Source organism: Malus domestica, chromosome 12 (assembly GCF_042453785.1).
Source record: "Malus domestica chromosome 12, GDT2T_hap1".
NCBI classification, from domain to species: domain Eukaryota; kingdom Viridiplantae; phylum Streptophyta; class Magnoliopsida; order Rosales; family Rosaceae; genus Malus; species Malus domestica.
Genome location: NC_091672.1, coordinates 19,585,236 through 19,602,934, shown reverse-complemented (window position 1 = coordinate 19,602,934; position 17,699 = coordinate 19,585,236). Strand labels below are relative to the sequence as shown.

At 40.1% G+C, this 17,699-nt stretch overlaps 4 protein-coding genes across 5 annotated transcripts; 3 read left to right on the top strand and 1 right to left on the bottom strand.

Moving 5' to 3' along the window:
• The first annotated feature begins 294 nt into the window (after positions 1-294).
• LOC103423407 (serine/arginine-rich splicing factor RS2Z32-like) lies at positions 295-3,700 on the top strand. 2 transcript variants are annotated; one of them, XM_008361478.3, is made up of 7 exons: positions 295-597; positions 1,131-1,244; positions 1,802-1,841; positions 1,971-2,066; positions 2,325-2,512; positions 2,625-2,711; positions 3,049-3,700. In XM_008361478.3, exons 2-7 carry the CDS (start codon positions 1,138-1,140, stop codon positions 3,458-3,460), a joined length of 930 nt encoding a protein of 309 aa, XP_008359700.2. In that variant the 5' UTR covers positions 295-597; positions 1,131-1,137; the 3' UTR covers positions 3,461-3,700. The 2 variants fall into 2 exon arrangements, with proteins under 2 accessions (XP_008359700.2, XP_008359701.2); XM_008361479.4 differs by having other exon boundaries at positions 533-597; positions 1,528-1,841.
• Positions 3,701-4,866: 1,166 nt separating this feature from the next.
• On the top strand, positions 4,867-6,486 carry LOC103423405 (uncharacterized). The gene is made up of 4 exons (XM_008361475.4): positions 4,867-5,434; positions 5,509-5,587; positions 5,678-5,765; positions 6,055-6,486. Exons 1-4 carry the CDS (start codon positions 5,189-5,191, stop codon positions 6,152-6,154), a joined length of 513 nt encoding a protein of 170 aa, XP_008359697.2. The 5' UTR covers positions 4,867-5,188; the 3' UTR covers positions 6,155-6,486.
• A 5,796-nt stretch (positions 6,487-12,282) lies between these two features.
• Positions 12,283-12,885, top strand: LOC139189861 (uncharacterized). Its single transcript, XM_070809106.1, has one exon. It carries the CDS (start codon positions 12,283-12,285, stop codon positions 12,883-12,885), a length of 603 nt encoding a protein of 200 aa, XP_070665207.1.
• A 1,370-nt stretch (positions 12,886-14,255) lies between these two features.
• On the bottom strand, positions 14,256-16,260 carry LOC103409152 (uncharacterized). Its single transcript, XM_070808967.1, has 4 exons — positions 15,852-16,260; positions 15,584-15,762; positions 15,106-15,304; positions 14,256-14,614 (listed from the first exon to the last, which is right to left on the bottom strand). The coding sequence occupies exons 1-4, from the start codon at positions 15,928-15,930 to the stop codon at positions 14,385-14,387; spliced, it is 687 nt and encodes a 228-aa protein (XP_070665068.1). The 5' UTR covers positions 15,931-16,260; the 3' UTR covers positions 14,256-14,384.
• Between the last annotated feature and the right edge of the window lie 1,439 nt (positions 16,261-17,699).

Below are 17,699 nucleotides of genomic sequence, written 5' to 3'. Positions count from 1 at the left end.
GAAAAATGACACTTATTTACATAGAATTTAAACTTGGGAATTGGAGGTCTTAAATTCTAAGGTTTTTTTCCACGTGGAAATTCTAAATTTCTATGTTTATGAATCTAAACAAGAAGATTGGTGTATGTCAATTATAAATTCTGATTTTGCCCAAATTCCAAGTTTATTTCCCTCATTCAAACACAGTGTTATAACTATGTTTGACAAAAAAATTTAGAAGCGCTTTTGGCTCATGGAAGATTTTTTAGAAGCACCCGTCATGTGCTATTTTAGAAAGCACTTCGAAGGGCTTTTGGATTTTTGATAGAAATCTCCAATGTGTTCACAAGAAAAGGTACTTCTAGCATAAGTGCTTTTTATGAGTAGTTACCAAAACTAGGGACCGAGCGTTGTAACAAACCTCTATTTGTACTGATTCAGAAAGGCCAGGCCCATTTTAGGCCCAATACAACCGTTCGATTATTGAAAACGTATCGTGGCCGTCCAACCGGTCGGTTCGTTCTATAAATTATGCGGAGTCCCTCTCTCTATCTCATTGTGTTCCGCAAGCGTGATTAGGGTTACATCGAAATTTGGGGATTTTTGTAAGCATTCAAGGTACGCACCTGTAACAACATAAAATTAGGAATTTTTTAGGGTTTTCTTGTTTATTATACATTCTCGGGGGGTTTGTTTCACAAATTTTGGATTTTTATTCCATATGATGGTGTTCAAATTTGATTCGATATGTTTATGCGATAATTTTCTTTTGAATTTATGCGTTGAGCTAACATATTAGTGGATTCTGGGTTTGTTTCGAGGTTAATTACCGGTTGTAATTACGAATTAGGGATTCTTATTTGTGAAAGCAAAGCGTGTCTTTAGAGCTGGTTTATGGTTGGATTGCTCAAGATGAAGAATTGGTGTAGTGTGAATATTTATTGGGTCCCATTCAAATTTTATGGATACTAATGATTTGGGTCTTTTGCTTGTTAACGTTTTGAAAATTCATTAATCGATACAATCGAGAGTATGAAGATGTTCTGCTGTTTAGTGTTTTATTATTAATAATGTTAAATTACTGATTTTGAAATTTTACCAAGGTTTCACATAGGGCCTGGTGCTTATAATGATAACGAACTTTCCTGCAGCTTGACAATGCCTCGTTATGATGATCGATATGGCAACACCCGTCTTTATGTTGGTCGGTTGTCTTCACGCACGCGTTCACGTGATCTAGAACGGCTGTTCAACAGATATGGAAGGTAATAAGTAATGTCCTTTTTTAGAATGCGATTTGAGTGACAAAATTTCTGTTTATCCAATTTATTTGATATCACAATGGTTATCCTAATGCGTCTTATTACTTAAATGTAATGTTAAACTAATCTATTTGTAAGAGCTGTCAAAATATTCCACCAAAAAGGTTGGGGACCTTTTGGTTTCTTGCCAAGCTTGCTTTAGTGCTTGGTTTAATGTAACTTTTCAGCTTGTGTGTGGGAGCTTTTAGCCCCAAGTGTTTTCTTAACTTGAATGATCTTGTTGAAGGTTTCTTGGGTTTGGTGGCCTTACTTGGAGGTCTATGGTGGGAGGGTGACCTTGGTGGAATTGGTGGAAATTTTGCCGAGTGTGGCCTTGGTGGAAAATCTTGCAGAGTGTATAGGAGACTTTGGCGATTCTTTCTGTAGTCTTATTGCTTGTTTTATCGAAATGGCAACAATCTCAATCTGGTGTTTAGTTTGTCTGTGACGGGCGAAGTATCATACACTTGAAGTTCTTAAAGTAATGATAGCCTTACTGTTTCTGGAAACCGTTTACGCAGAGTACGTGATGTGGACATGAAGCGGGAGTTTGCTTTTGTTGTAAGTTTTTATTTCCTCTTCTTTCTGATTTTTTTGCTTACAATGTTTTCTTGAGATCCGTTTATGGATCATATAACCCAATATTGGTTGGTTCCTTTTGTGGCTTCTGCTCTCACCTTCTGATAATAGGACTTTAGTGATCCTCGAGATGCTGATGATGCAAGATATAGCTTAGATGGTCGGGAATTTGATGGAAGTCGTCTCATTGTGGAATTTGCAAAAGGGGTAAGTTTATTAGCTGGATGTTTCTTTCCGAGTAAAATACCTATACATGTTATAGTTGGATTGTTTCAAGTTGAATTAAAATGCCCCATGTACTTTCGTGATTGCTTGCCAACTACTGTACTCTTAATCTTGTTTGATCTTCCACCTAAATCCGTCATATCTACGCCCCCTTATATTGTTGTGTTAGTTTTTCAGGTTTGTGTTTGTGTTCATTTATTGTATCAGACTGATAGTTTTTTCTTTGTTACTTTGGGGAAGGCACCACGTGGTTCGCGGGAATATTTAGGCAGAGGTCCTACTCCTGGATCTGGACGTTGCTTTAATTGTGGCATTGACGGCCACTGGGCTCGTGATTGCAAGGCTGGGGACTGGAAGAATAAGTGCTATCGCTGTGGAGAAAGAGGCCATATTGAAAGGCAGTGCAAAAATAGTCCAAAGGAATTAAGGTTGGTACTTGTTATCAAGTCTTTTTTCATTGTTTGTCGTTATTCCTCTTCCCTTTTTTTGGATGAATCTCTGTAGCAGCCTTTATTTCACATTGCTCAACTTGTATTTCAGTCGCGGGCGGAGTCGCTCACCAGTTGGATCACGTTCTCGCCGTGGAAGAAGCCGTAGCCCAAGTTACAGCCGAAGCCGCAGCTATAGGTCAGTATGCTCTCGATCCTGATAATGTCTATGAGGAATTTTATGATAATAGAGCATGTGCTATTTTTAATTTTGATATGGTTATATGCCAACATCCTACACATCTTACTGTAGTTATCTGGACTTTTGTAGTGAGTTAAGCGAATTACATGATTGGGGTATAGAAGGCTTGATAGTGTTCTTTTTTCTAGAGAACGAGCAAAGTAATATCCTCTTGCAAATTAATCCTGATGGGAAATGTTAAACAAACTTAGATTCAGATGCATGATTTTCCTTGGGATACGCCTACATATTCCATATATTTATATTTATCAACCAGATCATTTCTTATTGGCAGCCGTTCAAGGTCCCCAGCAAGGAGAGGGCGAAGTGAGGATCGCTATGACAGATCACGGAGCCCTTCTTACAGGAAGAGTCCACTGCCCTCAAAAGGAGGGAGGAAGCGCAGCCTGACACCTGATGTAGACAGTCCTCGTGGGAGACGTAGCCCTTCCCCCAGAAATGGTAGAATGGAAATGGAGAAAGAGGGCTCTGATTACAGCCCCAGGGTAAGAAGTAGAAGTCCGGTTAGCCCCAGGTTAAGGAGCAGAAGTCCTGTTAGCCCTGGTAGAGACAGCCCTGTTGTCAGGAAGTATCCAAGCCCTTCTGAAGCCGATGGTCGCGGTCGCAGTCCCAGTCCCGATCGGAGCCCCGTCGCTGATTATGATGATGACAACCGTCGCACTCCCAGAGGCAGCGAGTCACCATAGGGTTCTGGGGAAAAGAAATGTCATTTGCTCGGGTAAACTTTAATATAAAATGTTAGTTTTCTTGTTGATTGTATTTAACTTGGTATTCTCTTAGTTTTCTTGTCGGACTAATTTTGGTCATATGTTGTGTTGTCGGACAGTCTAGTAAAAATGTATCTTTGCTATTCAGAATTCGGGTTTCTGTTTGATAACGAAGGAACTTATATTTTGGGCTGAAAACAACTTAATTCTATACAGCAAGCTAGCAAGCTACATTGTGCAAGTTTCGAATGAATGTCTACCACTACGGAATGGATCTTCGTATTCTTTCGTTTTATGGTGAAAATAAATTATTCTTTCTTCCAGTTCGCTGTGCGATTTGCACTATTGCGATACATGGCGAATTTGGCTAAAACAAACAATGATCGCAATAGTGCAAATCATAGATACATTCCGTACCTACAATCAGATTGCGCACTCTACATTACAAATCTTGAGAGTTGAGACGGGCTGGGGTCTTATGCTTCTTCAGCATGTACCTAATGCAACCAATTTTGAATTGTATGAATGAGTTCGATATGTGCTTGTTGCGTCTTCTCTAAGTGTAAGATCCATAGCTCGTCTCAGGTACCAGGACAATTATGAATTCATTACCAAGACAACATAATTACAAAGAAAGAGCCGTAGTTACAATAAGCGCACAGCTAATTTGGACCTCTAAAGTACAGCAAAAAATTCAAAATTCAAAACAGACGACTATTTTAGATCCGAATCACTTGTCAAATGATCCGTCAATCAATAATCTAGTACTAGTGTGTTCTACACAATCAAAGGTAAAGAAGCTCTCAATCGTATTTGGGAATGGTTTCATCTCATAAGTGTGTCCTATTGATCGAATCACCAAATAGTAGTTATGTCACTACTCACGAAGTTATCCTTCCGAAAAATGTGTTCATCATATTGATTAAAACAATTCAGAATTTGTGCAACCTTTGCTTGCTGCAATTTTGTCGTTTTGACTTCTTGTTTTTGTTGCCAAGATGAGTTTAGTATGATTTATGTGTTCTAAATAGTTTTGAAGTAAAAACAATATATATATAATAATCATAATATTTTACTTTAGGAGAGCTATAGCGTCCTAAGTTACATAGTTAGCTTTAATATATATATACATATATATATATTTTTTAAAGAGAACACCTGGTGGTAAGTCACGACTATCTATCATTTCCAGGCCTAGAGAGATTATAGAGAATTTCACTATGCCCATGGCCAAAATCATGCAGACTCATTAGCTCGGAGTATCAAACCTAAGACATTCCACATTGTTTTGTTTATTGGGGAGCTACTTCGCGCCCTTACTACTGAACCATTTGTTGTGGTTAGATAGTTAGCTTTAATAAGAGTAGATGAATCATGGGGTCAAATGACATAAACATAATTTATTCTGTCATTGCGATAAAATGTCATTAGTAATATAATATAATTTAATTGCCCATTCTCCACATTATTTGCATATAACTTTCCAATAAGCAGGAACCCATTTTCGATTTGAAATGCGTTCTTGATAAATTTACATAGGCAAATTTTGGAATTTACTACACCCTTAGCTGTAAAGAGTAATCGTTGAAGCTCCGTATTTTAACAAGGGCAAACTTGTGATTGGAAATAAATAGATTATGTATACCACTGTGAATCCAAGTAACCAAACAAACCGAAACCACCGCCACCGCTAACTCTTATCCAAAAATGTCCAACGCGGTGGCGCTGCCCTGTCTTGGCATAGTGAGCATGGCGCGCCGGCCGCGCCAGACGGCCAAGACAAAGAAAACCCGGGTCCCGAATCCGACACCGCCGACGAGTGTCGGGTTCGGAGCCAAAAGGAAGGAGCAGAAGTGGCAGTGCGTGGAGGGCTGCGGAGCTTGCTGCAAACTCGACAAAGGCCCCTCCTTTGCCACCCCAGAAGAGATTTTCACCAACCCTTCCGACATCGAGGTTTGATTTCTCAAAATCTCCGAGAAATTCATGAATTTCGTCAAAATTTGGAGTTTGATTTGTATGAATTTCAGCTTTACAGAAACATGGTCGGAGAAGATGGGTGGTGTGTGAATTTTAATAAAAGCACGCGAAAGTGTTCGATTTACGACGGTGAGGCATTTTTCTTTGGTTATGTTTGAAACGCACCGTTTTGTATTGGATGGATTGTTATCTTACTTTGATTTTTGAGGTGTTTGACAGAACGTCCATATTTTTGCCGTGTGGAGGCTGAGGTGTTTCACTCCTTGTATGGGTTTAGTGAGAAGAAATTCAACAAGGAGGCCTGCAGGTGGTCTTATTATTATTATTATTATTATTATTATTATTATTATTATTATTATTATTTACATCTTTAATTAGTTTCGTAAAATACACGCAAATAGAACTCGTTACAAACAGCTGATCACATAGAACTCGAGGGACACTAAGACGTCACAAAAGGATCTCAGAACTTTCATTTATATGTCTTTTTCTCTTTTTAGTATCGTTCCGGTTCTATTTTAGAGACGCTTGGACCGGTTCTATTTGTGCGTATTTTCATTTCTAATTTGGCTCATGCTTCCATGTTTTGATTGTAGGAGCTGCAGGGACACAATTAAATCAGTTTATGGTCCCCATTCCAAAGAGTTGGTTAACTTCAATAGTGCAGTAGAGAGCTCCAGCAGCACTACTAGTTAAATTAGTGCAATTTGCACCATTAGTTGTCACAGGCTTAGCTGCAAATCAATAGGCTTTCAGGCATGGAGGTGAAACAGATTTTGGCAGAGCTTCAATTTTGATGGACCTTCAGAAGTTCCTCAATCGGTTGCGAGTTTTTCAGCACCTGCAGATTTTGAGAGGAACAATGTAGGCTCGTTGAAAGCCACGATGAATTCGGATTCGAAAGTGCTTGTTTGTGTGTGCTTTTATGTTCAGCACTTCTGTACAATGTTGAGGCCTTCCCCAATCTTATGTACCAAAATCATCTTGAAATGAATTGATACTGCAGAAAGAACTCAACTTGATTAACATTGCCTTTTGTTCATTATTATTATTGTTATTTTTGTTGCATTTGGTATCTATTTTAGTGGAGTAAACCATAATGACAATACAATATTCTAAACTACTATAATTTACGAGAAACGGGCTTCAGGGCCATCCTCCTGGAGAACTAACCGCACCCCAATCAGACACAGGTGAACAAGGATGTAAGAACTGTTGATTATTGACTCAAACATGTAGACAAAGTCCAAATCTTTGGGCTACTTTTGTGGTCAAAATTGTTGGATGGCATGCTACATGTGGGAAACCAAAATTGGATGCACTTATGCCTAATTCTTTTTGACTTGATGTTAGGCCTTTGGCCATTGATGTCTTTGAGAAGCTTTTCTTTGGCTATAAAAGGAGAGCAAGGTGTAACCCATAAGCATGGAGAAGTAGAGAAGAACAAGGAAGAGAGAAAAATAGCAAGAAGCCATTTGGCATAGAGAAGAATTTTCTCAAATTGTCTTGCTTTGTATTTTTTTGGTTTTCTCTTCCTATTGTAAGTGTGAGAGCTTGGGGTTATTTGGGTCTTTGGGAAATTGAGTGATAAACACTATTGTATGTTCTCATTGATTATAGTGGAATACTCCGTCGTCTCCAAACTGGATGTAGGCATTGCCGAACCAGTATAAATCTTGGTGTTCTTGTTGGTGTTGTTTTTATTCTGTTCTGTCTTACTATTCACTTACAGTCGTACGCCGCTTCCGCACAACAAGTGGTATCAGAGCCCAGTTCCGTGAATAGTGTTGGCGCTACAGTTCAGTGAACAGTGAACTGCTACAATATCTGTGAACAGTATTGTACCTGTGAACAGTGCCGTATTTGTGAACAGTACCGAGTAGATGGCTGGAGATAAAGATGAATCTGTAAGGAAGGAGTCAGCATCGTCTTCGTCTTCATCCAATAGACATCCAACCACTACTACAAGGTTAGAGGTTGATAAATTCAATGGCTCTAATAATTTTGGTATGTGGCAATGTGAAGTTATGGATGTGTTGTATCAACAAGAGTTGGATATGGTTCTGGAAGATAAACCAGAAGATATTGATGACAAGCAGTGGACGCGAATTAATCTTCATGCTTGTGCTGCTATTCGATCGTTCCTTGATAAGGAGTTGAAATACCCGTATATGAAGGAAACTTCTGCTAAGGAGTTATGGACGAAATTGGAGGAGAAGTATATGACCAAGAGCGCAGAAAATCGTCTCTTCTTGAAGAAGCGACTCTTCCGATTTCAGTATCGTCCAGGTATCTCTATGCACGAACACCTCAATGATTATAATAAAATACTTGCTGATTTAGCAAACCTTGATGTGAAAATTCCTGACGAGGACAAGGCACTATGTTTGTTAAATTCATTGCCTGATGATTATGATCATTTGACAACTACTCTGTTGTATGGAAAATCCGAGGTGAAACTTGATGAGGTGTCTGCGGCATTGGTGAATCATGAGTGTCGTAAGAAGGAACTGAAGACTCACAATTCACAAACCGAGGCATTTGTTGCAAGGGGTCGAACAGAGGAAAGAAAATCTGGGAAGCGGGGAAAATCTCGTTCAAAGTCACGAGGGAAGTTTCCTGCTAAAGATGAATGTGCTTTTTGTCGCCAAAAGGGGCATTGGAAGAAAGACTGCCCCAAATTGAAGAACAAAGAGAAGGAGAAAGCGGGTTCTGAAGCAAATATTGCAAAATCTGGAGATGATGATTTCGAGTTTGCTTTGGCTAGTTCATATGCTGATGGTCACTCAAATGAGTGGATTTTGGATTCAGGTTGCACCTATCATATGTGTCCCATTCGAGAATGGTTTTCTAATTTCGAGGAGCTGGATGGTGGAGTTGTTTTGATGGGTAATAATAATGCCTGCAAAACACAAGGGATAGGCAAAATCTGTTTGAAGATGCATGATGGAACAGTCAGAGAATTAAGTGATGTTCGGTATGTACCGGATATGAAGAAAAATCTCATCTCACTGGGTGCATTGGAATCCAAGGGTCTCAAGATCACCATGGAGGGTGGAGTTCTTAAAGCTGTGTACGGGGCACTGGTGGTGATGAAAGGTACAAGACGAAATAACTTGTATTTCTTGCAGGGGAGTACAGTTATTGGTGGAGCAGCTGTCACCGAAGCTGCTAACGCAGATAGCACAGACACCACGAGGTTATGGCATATGCGTCTTGGGCATGCTGGTGAAAAAGCATTGCAAGGATTGGTGAAGCAAGGCTTATTGAAAGGTGCAAAGGCATGCAAATTGGAATTCTGTGAGCATTGTGTGTTGGGTAAGCAAACTAGAGTAAAATTTGGCACTGCTATTCACCACACTAAAGGCATTCTTGATTATGTTCACACTGATGTTTGGGGACCTTCCAAGAATGCATCTTGGGGAGGTAGCCATTATTTTGTCTCCTTTGTTGATGACTTCTCTAGAAGAATATGGGTGTACACCATGAAGCGTAAAGATGAAGTCTTGAAGATATTCCTGAAGTGGAAAAAGATGATTGAAACGCAAAGCGGTCGAAAGATCAAGACTCTCAGATCAGACAATGGGGGTGAATATAAGTCTGATCCTTTCTTGAAAGTTTGTCAAGATGAGGGTATTGTGAGGCACTTCACGGTTAGGGAGACACCGCAACAGAATGGGGTGGCAGAGCGCATGAACCGTACTTTGCTTGAGAAAGTTCGGTGTATGTTGTCTAATGCTGGATTAGGCAAGGCGTTTTGGGCTGAGGCACTCACTTATGCAAGCCATCTCATTAATCGATTGCCAGCTGCTGCGAATGAGGGCAAAACGCCCATGGAGGTATGGTCTAGTAAACCTTGTACTGATTACAAGTTTTTACACATATTTGGTTGTTCTGCTTACTATTATGTCAGAGAAAGCAAGTTGGATCCAAGAGCAAAGAAAGCTCTATTTATGGGCTTTAGCACTGGCGTGAAGGGATACCGACTCTGGTGTCCAGATGAGAAGAAATTTGTTGTAAGCAGAGATGTGACTTTTGATGAGGCTGCTATGGTTAATCAGAACAAGCATGAAGGTGAAACTGAAGCGACCGAGACCATGAGTAGCTCAAAGCAGGTGGAGTTACTGAAGACTCCAGTTGTTCCAGTAAGGTCTGATGTTTCAAACACTAGTCCTACAGTTAATTCTGATGATGAGGACGAGGATGATGAAGAGGAGGCACCTACCCAAGAGCCTCCACAGCAACAAGACTATATTGCAACCAGAAGATCGAGAAGGGAAATCCGAAAGCCTGCTCGATTTACTGATATTGTGGCATATGCACTTCCCGTTATTGAAGATGATATTCCATCCGCCTACAAAGAAGCTGTCATGAGTTCAGAGTGCGAGTTGTGGAAGAAATCTATGGATGAGGAGATGAAATCTCTTCATAAAAATGAGACTTGGAAGCTGGTTCAGTTACCAAAGGGGAAGAAAGCAATTGGTTGTAAATGGGTGTATGCCAAAAAGATGGAATCTTTGGGAAAAGACAATGTAAGATTCAAAGCCAGATTGGTAGCTAAAGGCTACGCTCAGAAGGAAGGCATTGACTACAATGAGGTATTTTCTCCTGTAGTAAAACATTCTTCTATTCGTATTCTGTTGGCTTTGGTTGTGCAGTTTGACCTTGAGTTGGCCCAACTTGATGTCAAGACTGCGTTCTTACATGGTGATTTGGAGGAAGAGATTTATATGTCTCAGCCAGAAGGTTTTAAGGTTGCTGGAAAGGAAAATTGGGTTTGCAAATTGGAAAAATCATTGTATGGCTTGAAGCAGTCTCCAAGACAATGGTACAAGCGATTTGATCGATTTATGATCGGGCAGAAGTACACAAGAAGTCACTATGACCATTGTGTATACTTTCGCAAACTACAAGATGGAACCTTCATTTATCTGCTTTTATATGTTGATGATATGCTTATAGCATGTAAGAGCAAAGTGGAGATTACAAGGTTGAAGACTCAACTAAGTAATGAATTTGAGATGAAGGACTTGGGAGAAGCTCGGAAGATACTAGGTATGGAAATTGAAAGAGATAGAGCGAAGGGCAAGATTAGTCTGTGTCAGAAGCAATATTTGAAGAAGGTACTACAACGTTTCAGGATGAATGAAAATTCAAAACCGGTTAGTACACCTCTTGCCTCTCATTTCAAACTTAGCGCTTCTATGTCTCCTAAAACTGTTGAAGAGAGTCAGTACATGGCTCAAATTCCTTATGCAAATGTTGTTGGTAGTTTGATGTATGCTATGGTGTGTACTAGGCCTGATATTTCACAAGCTGTTAGTATTGTCAGTAGATATATGCATAATCCAGGAAAAGGGCATTGGCAAGCTGTGAAATGGATTCTACGGTATATTCTGGGTACTGTGGATGTTGGTTTATTGTTCCAGCAGGATAAAGTTACTGGTAAATGTGTTGTTGGATATGTGGATTCTGATTACGCAGGTGATTTGGACAAGCGTAGGTCCACTACTGGTTTTGTATTCTCTATTGCTGGAGGTCCAGTAAGTTGGAGGTCGATTCTGCAATCTACAGTTGCTTTGTCGACTACTGAGGCAGAATACATGGCTGTGACAGAAGCTATAAAGGAAGCCATCTGGCTTCAAGGGTTGCTTGATGACTTAGGGGTTCAACAAGACCATGTGGATGTTCATTGTGACAGTCAGAGTGCTATTCATTTAGCAAAGAATCAAGTTCATCATGCACGTACGAAACACATTGACGTGAGGTTCCATTTTGTTCGTGAGATTATTGATGAGGGAGATATTCTTCTTCAGAAGATTGGGACCGCTAACAATCCTGCAGATATGTTAACAAAGCCAGTTTCGTTGCACAAGTTTAAGCACTGCTTAGACTTGATTGGCATTTGTAAAATTTGTTGATTGCCCCATGGGGGATTGGGAGACGACTATTTGGAGTTCTACTTAGAGGGTTTGAGTCAAGGTGGAGATTGTTGATTATTGACTCAAACATGTAGACAAAGTCCAAATCTTTGGGCTACTTTTGTGGTCAAAATTGTTGGATGGCATGCTACATGTGGGAAACCAAAATTGGATGCACTTATGCCTAATTCTTTTTGACTTGATGTTAGGCCTTTGGCCATTGATGTCTTTGAGAAGCTTTTCTTTGGCTATAAAAGGAGAGCAAGGTGTAACCCATAAGCATGGAGAAGTAGAGAAGAACAAGGAAGAGAGAAAAATAGCAAGAAGCCATTTGGCATAGAGAAGAATTTTCTCAAATTGTCTTGCTTTGTATTTTTTTGGTTTTCTCTTCCTATTGTAAGTGTGAGAGCTTGGGGTTATTTGGGTCTTTGGGAAATTGAGTGATAAACACTATTGTATGTTCTCATTGATTATAGTGGAATACTCCGTCGTCTCCAAACTGGATGTAGGCATTGCCGAACCAGTATAAATCTTGGTGTTCTTGTTGGTGTTGTTTTTATTCTGTTCTGTCTTACTATTCACTTACAGTCGTACGCCGCTTCCGCACAACAAGAACACTATATTGACCAATTGCCCTAAACGACGTTGTCAAATGCGTTAGAGACTTTAAAAAAATACAGTTACAAGTGGGGATTTTGTGACTAAGCGCTCAAAGAGTGAGAGGGGAGTGAGAAATTTGCGTGGACGTACGATTTGACACCAGTAAAAACTCTCGGGCTTTGTCCAAGTCCACCAGTCTGTTAAAACCGTTATTTCAACCACATTCATAGCCACCACAACCTCCACTCTTCCAACAAGTTCAGGAAACCTTTCCCTTCTTCCTCCCTCTCCAAATTTCCAGCCATGTCGATTCTACTCCTCCTAGCCTTCTTGGCAGCAATCACTCCCGCCATAGAAGCCGTCTGCTCCGACGCCATGCTCACTTCCCTCTCGTCTTCCGGCTTCACAATCTTCGCCCACGCTCTACATTCCCAAAACATCACCGCCAACGCCACCACCGCCGCCAGAGTGACTTGCTTCGTGCCACCCGACGACTCCCTTTTAGGCAAGGTGCTCGGCCCCACCACCCTCCGCGCTCACGTCTACACCTCCGGCGCCCTGCCTTTCCAAGCCCTCCTCAAGCTCCCTCTCAACACCACCCTCCCTGCTCACAACACACGGCTTGTTTTCGGCACTGACGGCAGAAGGGTCTCCTTCAACGACGTTCTTGTCACCGCCCCGAATCTCCACGTCGACGATTCTTGCGTTGTTCACGGCGTTGAAGGGCCGCTGGTGCCAATGCCTCCATTGACTGAAGATGCTCCGAGGACAAGAACCAAGAATGTGGCGTCTCAGGCATTGCCAAATCACCGTCGACGGCGGTTTGCTGAGATTGTCAGGTTTATCCGTCGTGCGCACCGCCCGATTTTCGTTGATGGGGATCAAGACACGACCAGCCTCCCTTGAGAATCTGTGAAGTCTTGGCGATTTTTCTTAGTCCATAATTTCGATTTCGGTTGCTGATCATTGTGATTTAGAATGCAACTCAATTTCATGTTACATATTCCATCTCTAATGGAATTCAGATGTTCTGTGTAATTGTAAACCGCAATGAAATGAGCCATTTCGGATTTCCGCCATATTGACTTCTTTATGTTCTTCGTTTGATGGATTCAACAGGAATTTTTCTGGTATGGAAATTTTAGAAAATCCTATGCCAAGTTGCCAACCACTTTGATAGCAATTGGGACTGTTTGCCCCGAGAAAATTCTTTCTCAGCAAGTGGAAGCTGTGAACCTTTTTTTTTCTCAGTGCAGAAGAAATTCGATAAAGATGCTTTGCCGGCCAAACTTTGATGCAATCTTTTCTGATTCTTTACATACGAAAAGAAGGAATTTGATTCCGGAAAGGATTAGCAGGCGGCCAAAGTTACTGCATTTTTTGGTAGAATTCGTAGATCAAATCGGAATCTTGATCAAAATCTGATATGCTTGTATTCCCTTTTCTTTTCTTTTATCAATAGACAACCTTTCCCACATAGTATAATATGCTTTAGCCTTTCCTGCATTGTCGCAACTCTAGAATGCTTGGAAGTTCAAGTTTCGTTCGAGCCTTGAATCCGAACGAGGCTCGAGCTAATGGACAACGACTTCAGTCCATATGATACCACTTATGTCGTTGCCATCAATGGCGAAAACCTGTCGTCAGATGCAACATGGTATCCATGCCCTTTTGTAAACCCAATTTCTGCAACATCTCCATTGCATGGGACGGCAGAGGGTGAATATTTCCCAAGCTGTGCCTGGAACGAGGCTGAGCTTGAGGAGGAGGTTTATGAGGGCGAAGAGCCGCCATATTACGGCTGTGGAAACTGGCTTAGAGAATATCAGTACTCGTTTGGTGACTGTTGGCGAGATGGCTACGTCATTGACAATGGAATTTACAGCAATGAAGATGGCGCCGAGCTGAACGAGAGAGAAGACTCCAGGCAAAGTGAACAACATCATGAAAGCCAACTGAAGAATGAAGAATTCACTCAGGAAGGCCACCCTGCTTCTGATCTTTCTAATCCTTGGTACGATGTTTGGTTTGCATGTGGAGGGAAAACAAAGTCTCAAGACTACATTGGGCAAGAAACTAGGGTTACATGTCCGTACGACACGCCGGAGATTAGCGTTTTTGAGAGTCTTTTCGGCTACTGGCCTTGCTTGTATCGATAAATCGAAGGACATGTAGTGAACAATGATTTGGCAACAATATTATGAACTTTGAGATCATTGAAATTTTGCATGTCTCATTTGTGCATCGGACAGTACCAACAAGCATATAACTCGAAATTTCGACGAAGTAAAGTGCTGCACAGTATATTTCTAGCTTCAACATTGTTCTCTTTTTCCTTTTTACAACAGCAAAATTTTGTAAGATAAACTTACTGTAAACAAGGTACAGAAGTTAACTGTTTATAATCAGATTATATGGTCAAGCCCCATTTCATCTTCAATATCATCCCCGTCTTCAAACAGCTTTAGGAACCGAGCCTGATCGTGCTCTCTCTTCTTCTTTTGCCAGTACTTGTATGCAACAAAGCCAACGACAATACAAAATGCTAAAACGGCTACAACGATTAAAAGTATTAGAACAATATGCATTCCCTTCTCCTTTTCTTCTTTATGCGGCGCAGTAGGGGAATTGGAAGCTGCAAACACACGCAAAAAAAGAATTCTAATTACAAGTTGACACTAAGTACAAAGTGGCTTGAATACAAATACAAATGCATGGACGCCAAGAACATCCCAAACGAAAAATTTGAACATGTTATTCAACTACTAGCCCAGTTGCGGAATGAAGGTGACAGCATCCGTAAAGCTGAAAATTCCCACATTAACAAACGCATTTAACTACGAATAAGAATCAACCGGAGGTTACTAGCCATACATTTGATTGACTTATACTTAACGGAATTGTTATGGCCAGAAATGGTATCTTTATGTCCTCTAAAAGTGAATTTAATTTCAAGTAGTTTAAGCAGAAAAGCCTTTGTCATCCAAAACTGCCAACTAGGTATGAGCGGAATAAACGTGAATTTAGTTCTAACCAGTTTAAGCACAAAAGCCCGCCATCCAAAACTACAAAACCAGCAAGAAGTAAATGGGCTAAAAAAAGTTAACTTCATAGACTCTCACTCACCAGGTGAACCAGGTACACATTTTGGGCACCAAAAGGTAAGGTTGAATTCCTTGTTATTGAACCGGACGTATTTTCCATCAGAAGCATTGAAGTCAGAAGGACACAACTCCCACTCATCAAATTTGTCATCTGGTTTAAAGGTATCCGCCTCGTACAATCCACATCGCTTGCACTTCTTACCCGAAAACTCTGTCAGTGGCTGAAAGCACAAAAACAATCGTATAATCCCATTAGACACCTAGCCAAATTTAGCTCAACAACAGCTTTTCAGCTTAAAAAACAGCTTCCTGATACAAACATACAAATAATCTCTAAAAAAATATCGTCCATGTCTATGTTATGTTGTCAGACGGTCAATCAGCACCGCGCGTTATTTTACATATTCAATGATCCCAATCTCACAACGTTATAGTCTTAATTGTAAAACAGAGTCTAAATTGAAAAACAGAGCAAATAGAATTGTGAAAATCTTTCTCACCTGCCAAGACTCTTCGCCGTTGAATTTATACGTGACGTTCTTCTCCTTCACGTCTGGAAACTCCGTCTTGTTCTCCCCTCTGCATTCGAAATACACCCTTGGTTTCACCGCCTTTATCAATTCGTGCGTGTTGTATATCACGATCGAATCCAGCGTCACGATCGCCGATAATATAAGCCCTACACACGCAAAAGCAAATCGATTTCACATGAAACGGCGTCGAATCGTCACATCCTGTTTGTTTCCCAAGAAAAAAACGAAAATTTACCTGGAAAGCAGCTGAGGAAAAAGCAGAAGGTGAACAAATTGACCGAAACCCTAGAGCTCCCCAGCTCCCGAATCGACATGGCCAGTTTAATTGCGATTTAAATTACGTTTTACTTTTCTTCGAAATTTTTGAGCAACTGATGATCGAACAGAGAAACGGCGGGGGAGTGCGCGCGACGCAGCTCCTCTCTCCTTTCCTCCCTGAGACCAGCCCGCGAGGGGCAATTTCGTCAGATTAAAAGTGCGGTGGCGGTGGTTGTGGCGGTGGTTTACCGGTGTGTTTGTTCGAATATTTTGTTTCCGCGAGCTCGATGTCCGAAGAGGAAGGAAAGAGAGAAGCGAAAAGCGGGGTTTGACCGTTACCAGTTCGCGCCTCGCGCTAACGAGGGGTTGAGGTCTCGCGTAGGCTTGGTGCGTAGTGCGCACACCACTTCTCAGATCATGCCACGTTGAGCGGGTTTTGCCCACATTTTATTACCGGACCCGGATTTGGACTTCGTAATCCTAATATGACGTTTAATTCACATATTATGTTGTTTGAGAATTGAACTCCATGTCTACTTAAGATTTTCATTCCCGTGTTTTGAGATGCTCGGAAACGAGACTATATGAGCGTAAGATTTATATTCTTGTGTTTTGAGATGTCCGAAGACGAGACTAGAAAATACAGAACATTTAAATTGAACTCGTGTTTTGTATTTTTATACTAGGCTTTGGGTGGGTTGGTGGGATTGGGCCTCAACTCGTTAGCCAACGCAATAGGCTTGGGCTAGCATTATTGAAACCCATACTGAATCATTTAAAACCATTTTAGGGATGATTGGGTTGGGCAGATTCCACGACGGATTGAAATCATTTTATTTTGTATTATACAATTGCAATTTACTATTAAAGACAAGATGCAACTAAACTTATAATTATAATTTATAAATACACTCTTGAATAACCAACCTCTAAAAGCAAGTCCAGTGGAAAGGACAAGGGCTAGGGGCTAGGGGTTAGAAGTTGTATTTGGCCTCTCAAAATGTATCATTCGTCAAATCTTAGGTTATCATAAACCGAATAAGCTATATTTAGCTCCCGTTCAAATTATAGCCATCCAAAAAATTAGTTTTTTTATAAACAGTGCTAGACTATATTTATATATCATTTCCAACCGAAGTAGCCCTCTCAATAATTTATTATTCTAAGTTTGTTCTTTAATTTTATTGGTTAATTAAATTAAATTACCATATTAAAACAAGGTTTCCGGACATATTTTGAGTGCCACTTGAAGATATGGCCATTTGAAAATTATTGAAAAAAAAATTAAAGGAAAGATTATTGGAAGAGATAAGAGAGGTGTGTGTATGAAAAGAGTATTTGAGGTTAGGGCTGGGTTTGGTTTTTATTTTTTTTTCAAAAAATGAAATTTTTTTTTTTGAAATCTTAAATTTTAACATCTCCAACACAATCATAACATAAATATTCCACCTAGAATCAAAGACAATGAAAATAAACATTTAAAGTTTAACTAGAATTATAACATAAAGGTTTTTTTTTTTTAAATATTTTTGGTTTAAAGTTTATCTGTAAATAGATTTCTTTTTAGAAAAGCAAAATTTTCTACCATTTTCTTCACAGCTCAACTCTTAACTATGAATAATATAAAGAGCTAGTATAGGTTGGTGGAAATGAGCTGAATTATTTTATCACGATAGTACGTACAATGATAGCATTATCATACTATAACCGACTTTGAACCAACGAGGGTCATATATCAATTATGCTCTCTTTGTATGTATTATTGATCATTTAGTAATGTAATTTACTATTTAGTCGGCATAAGTAATATCAAAAGGGAAAACAC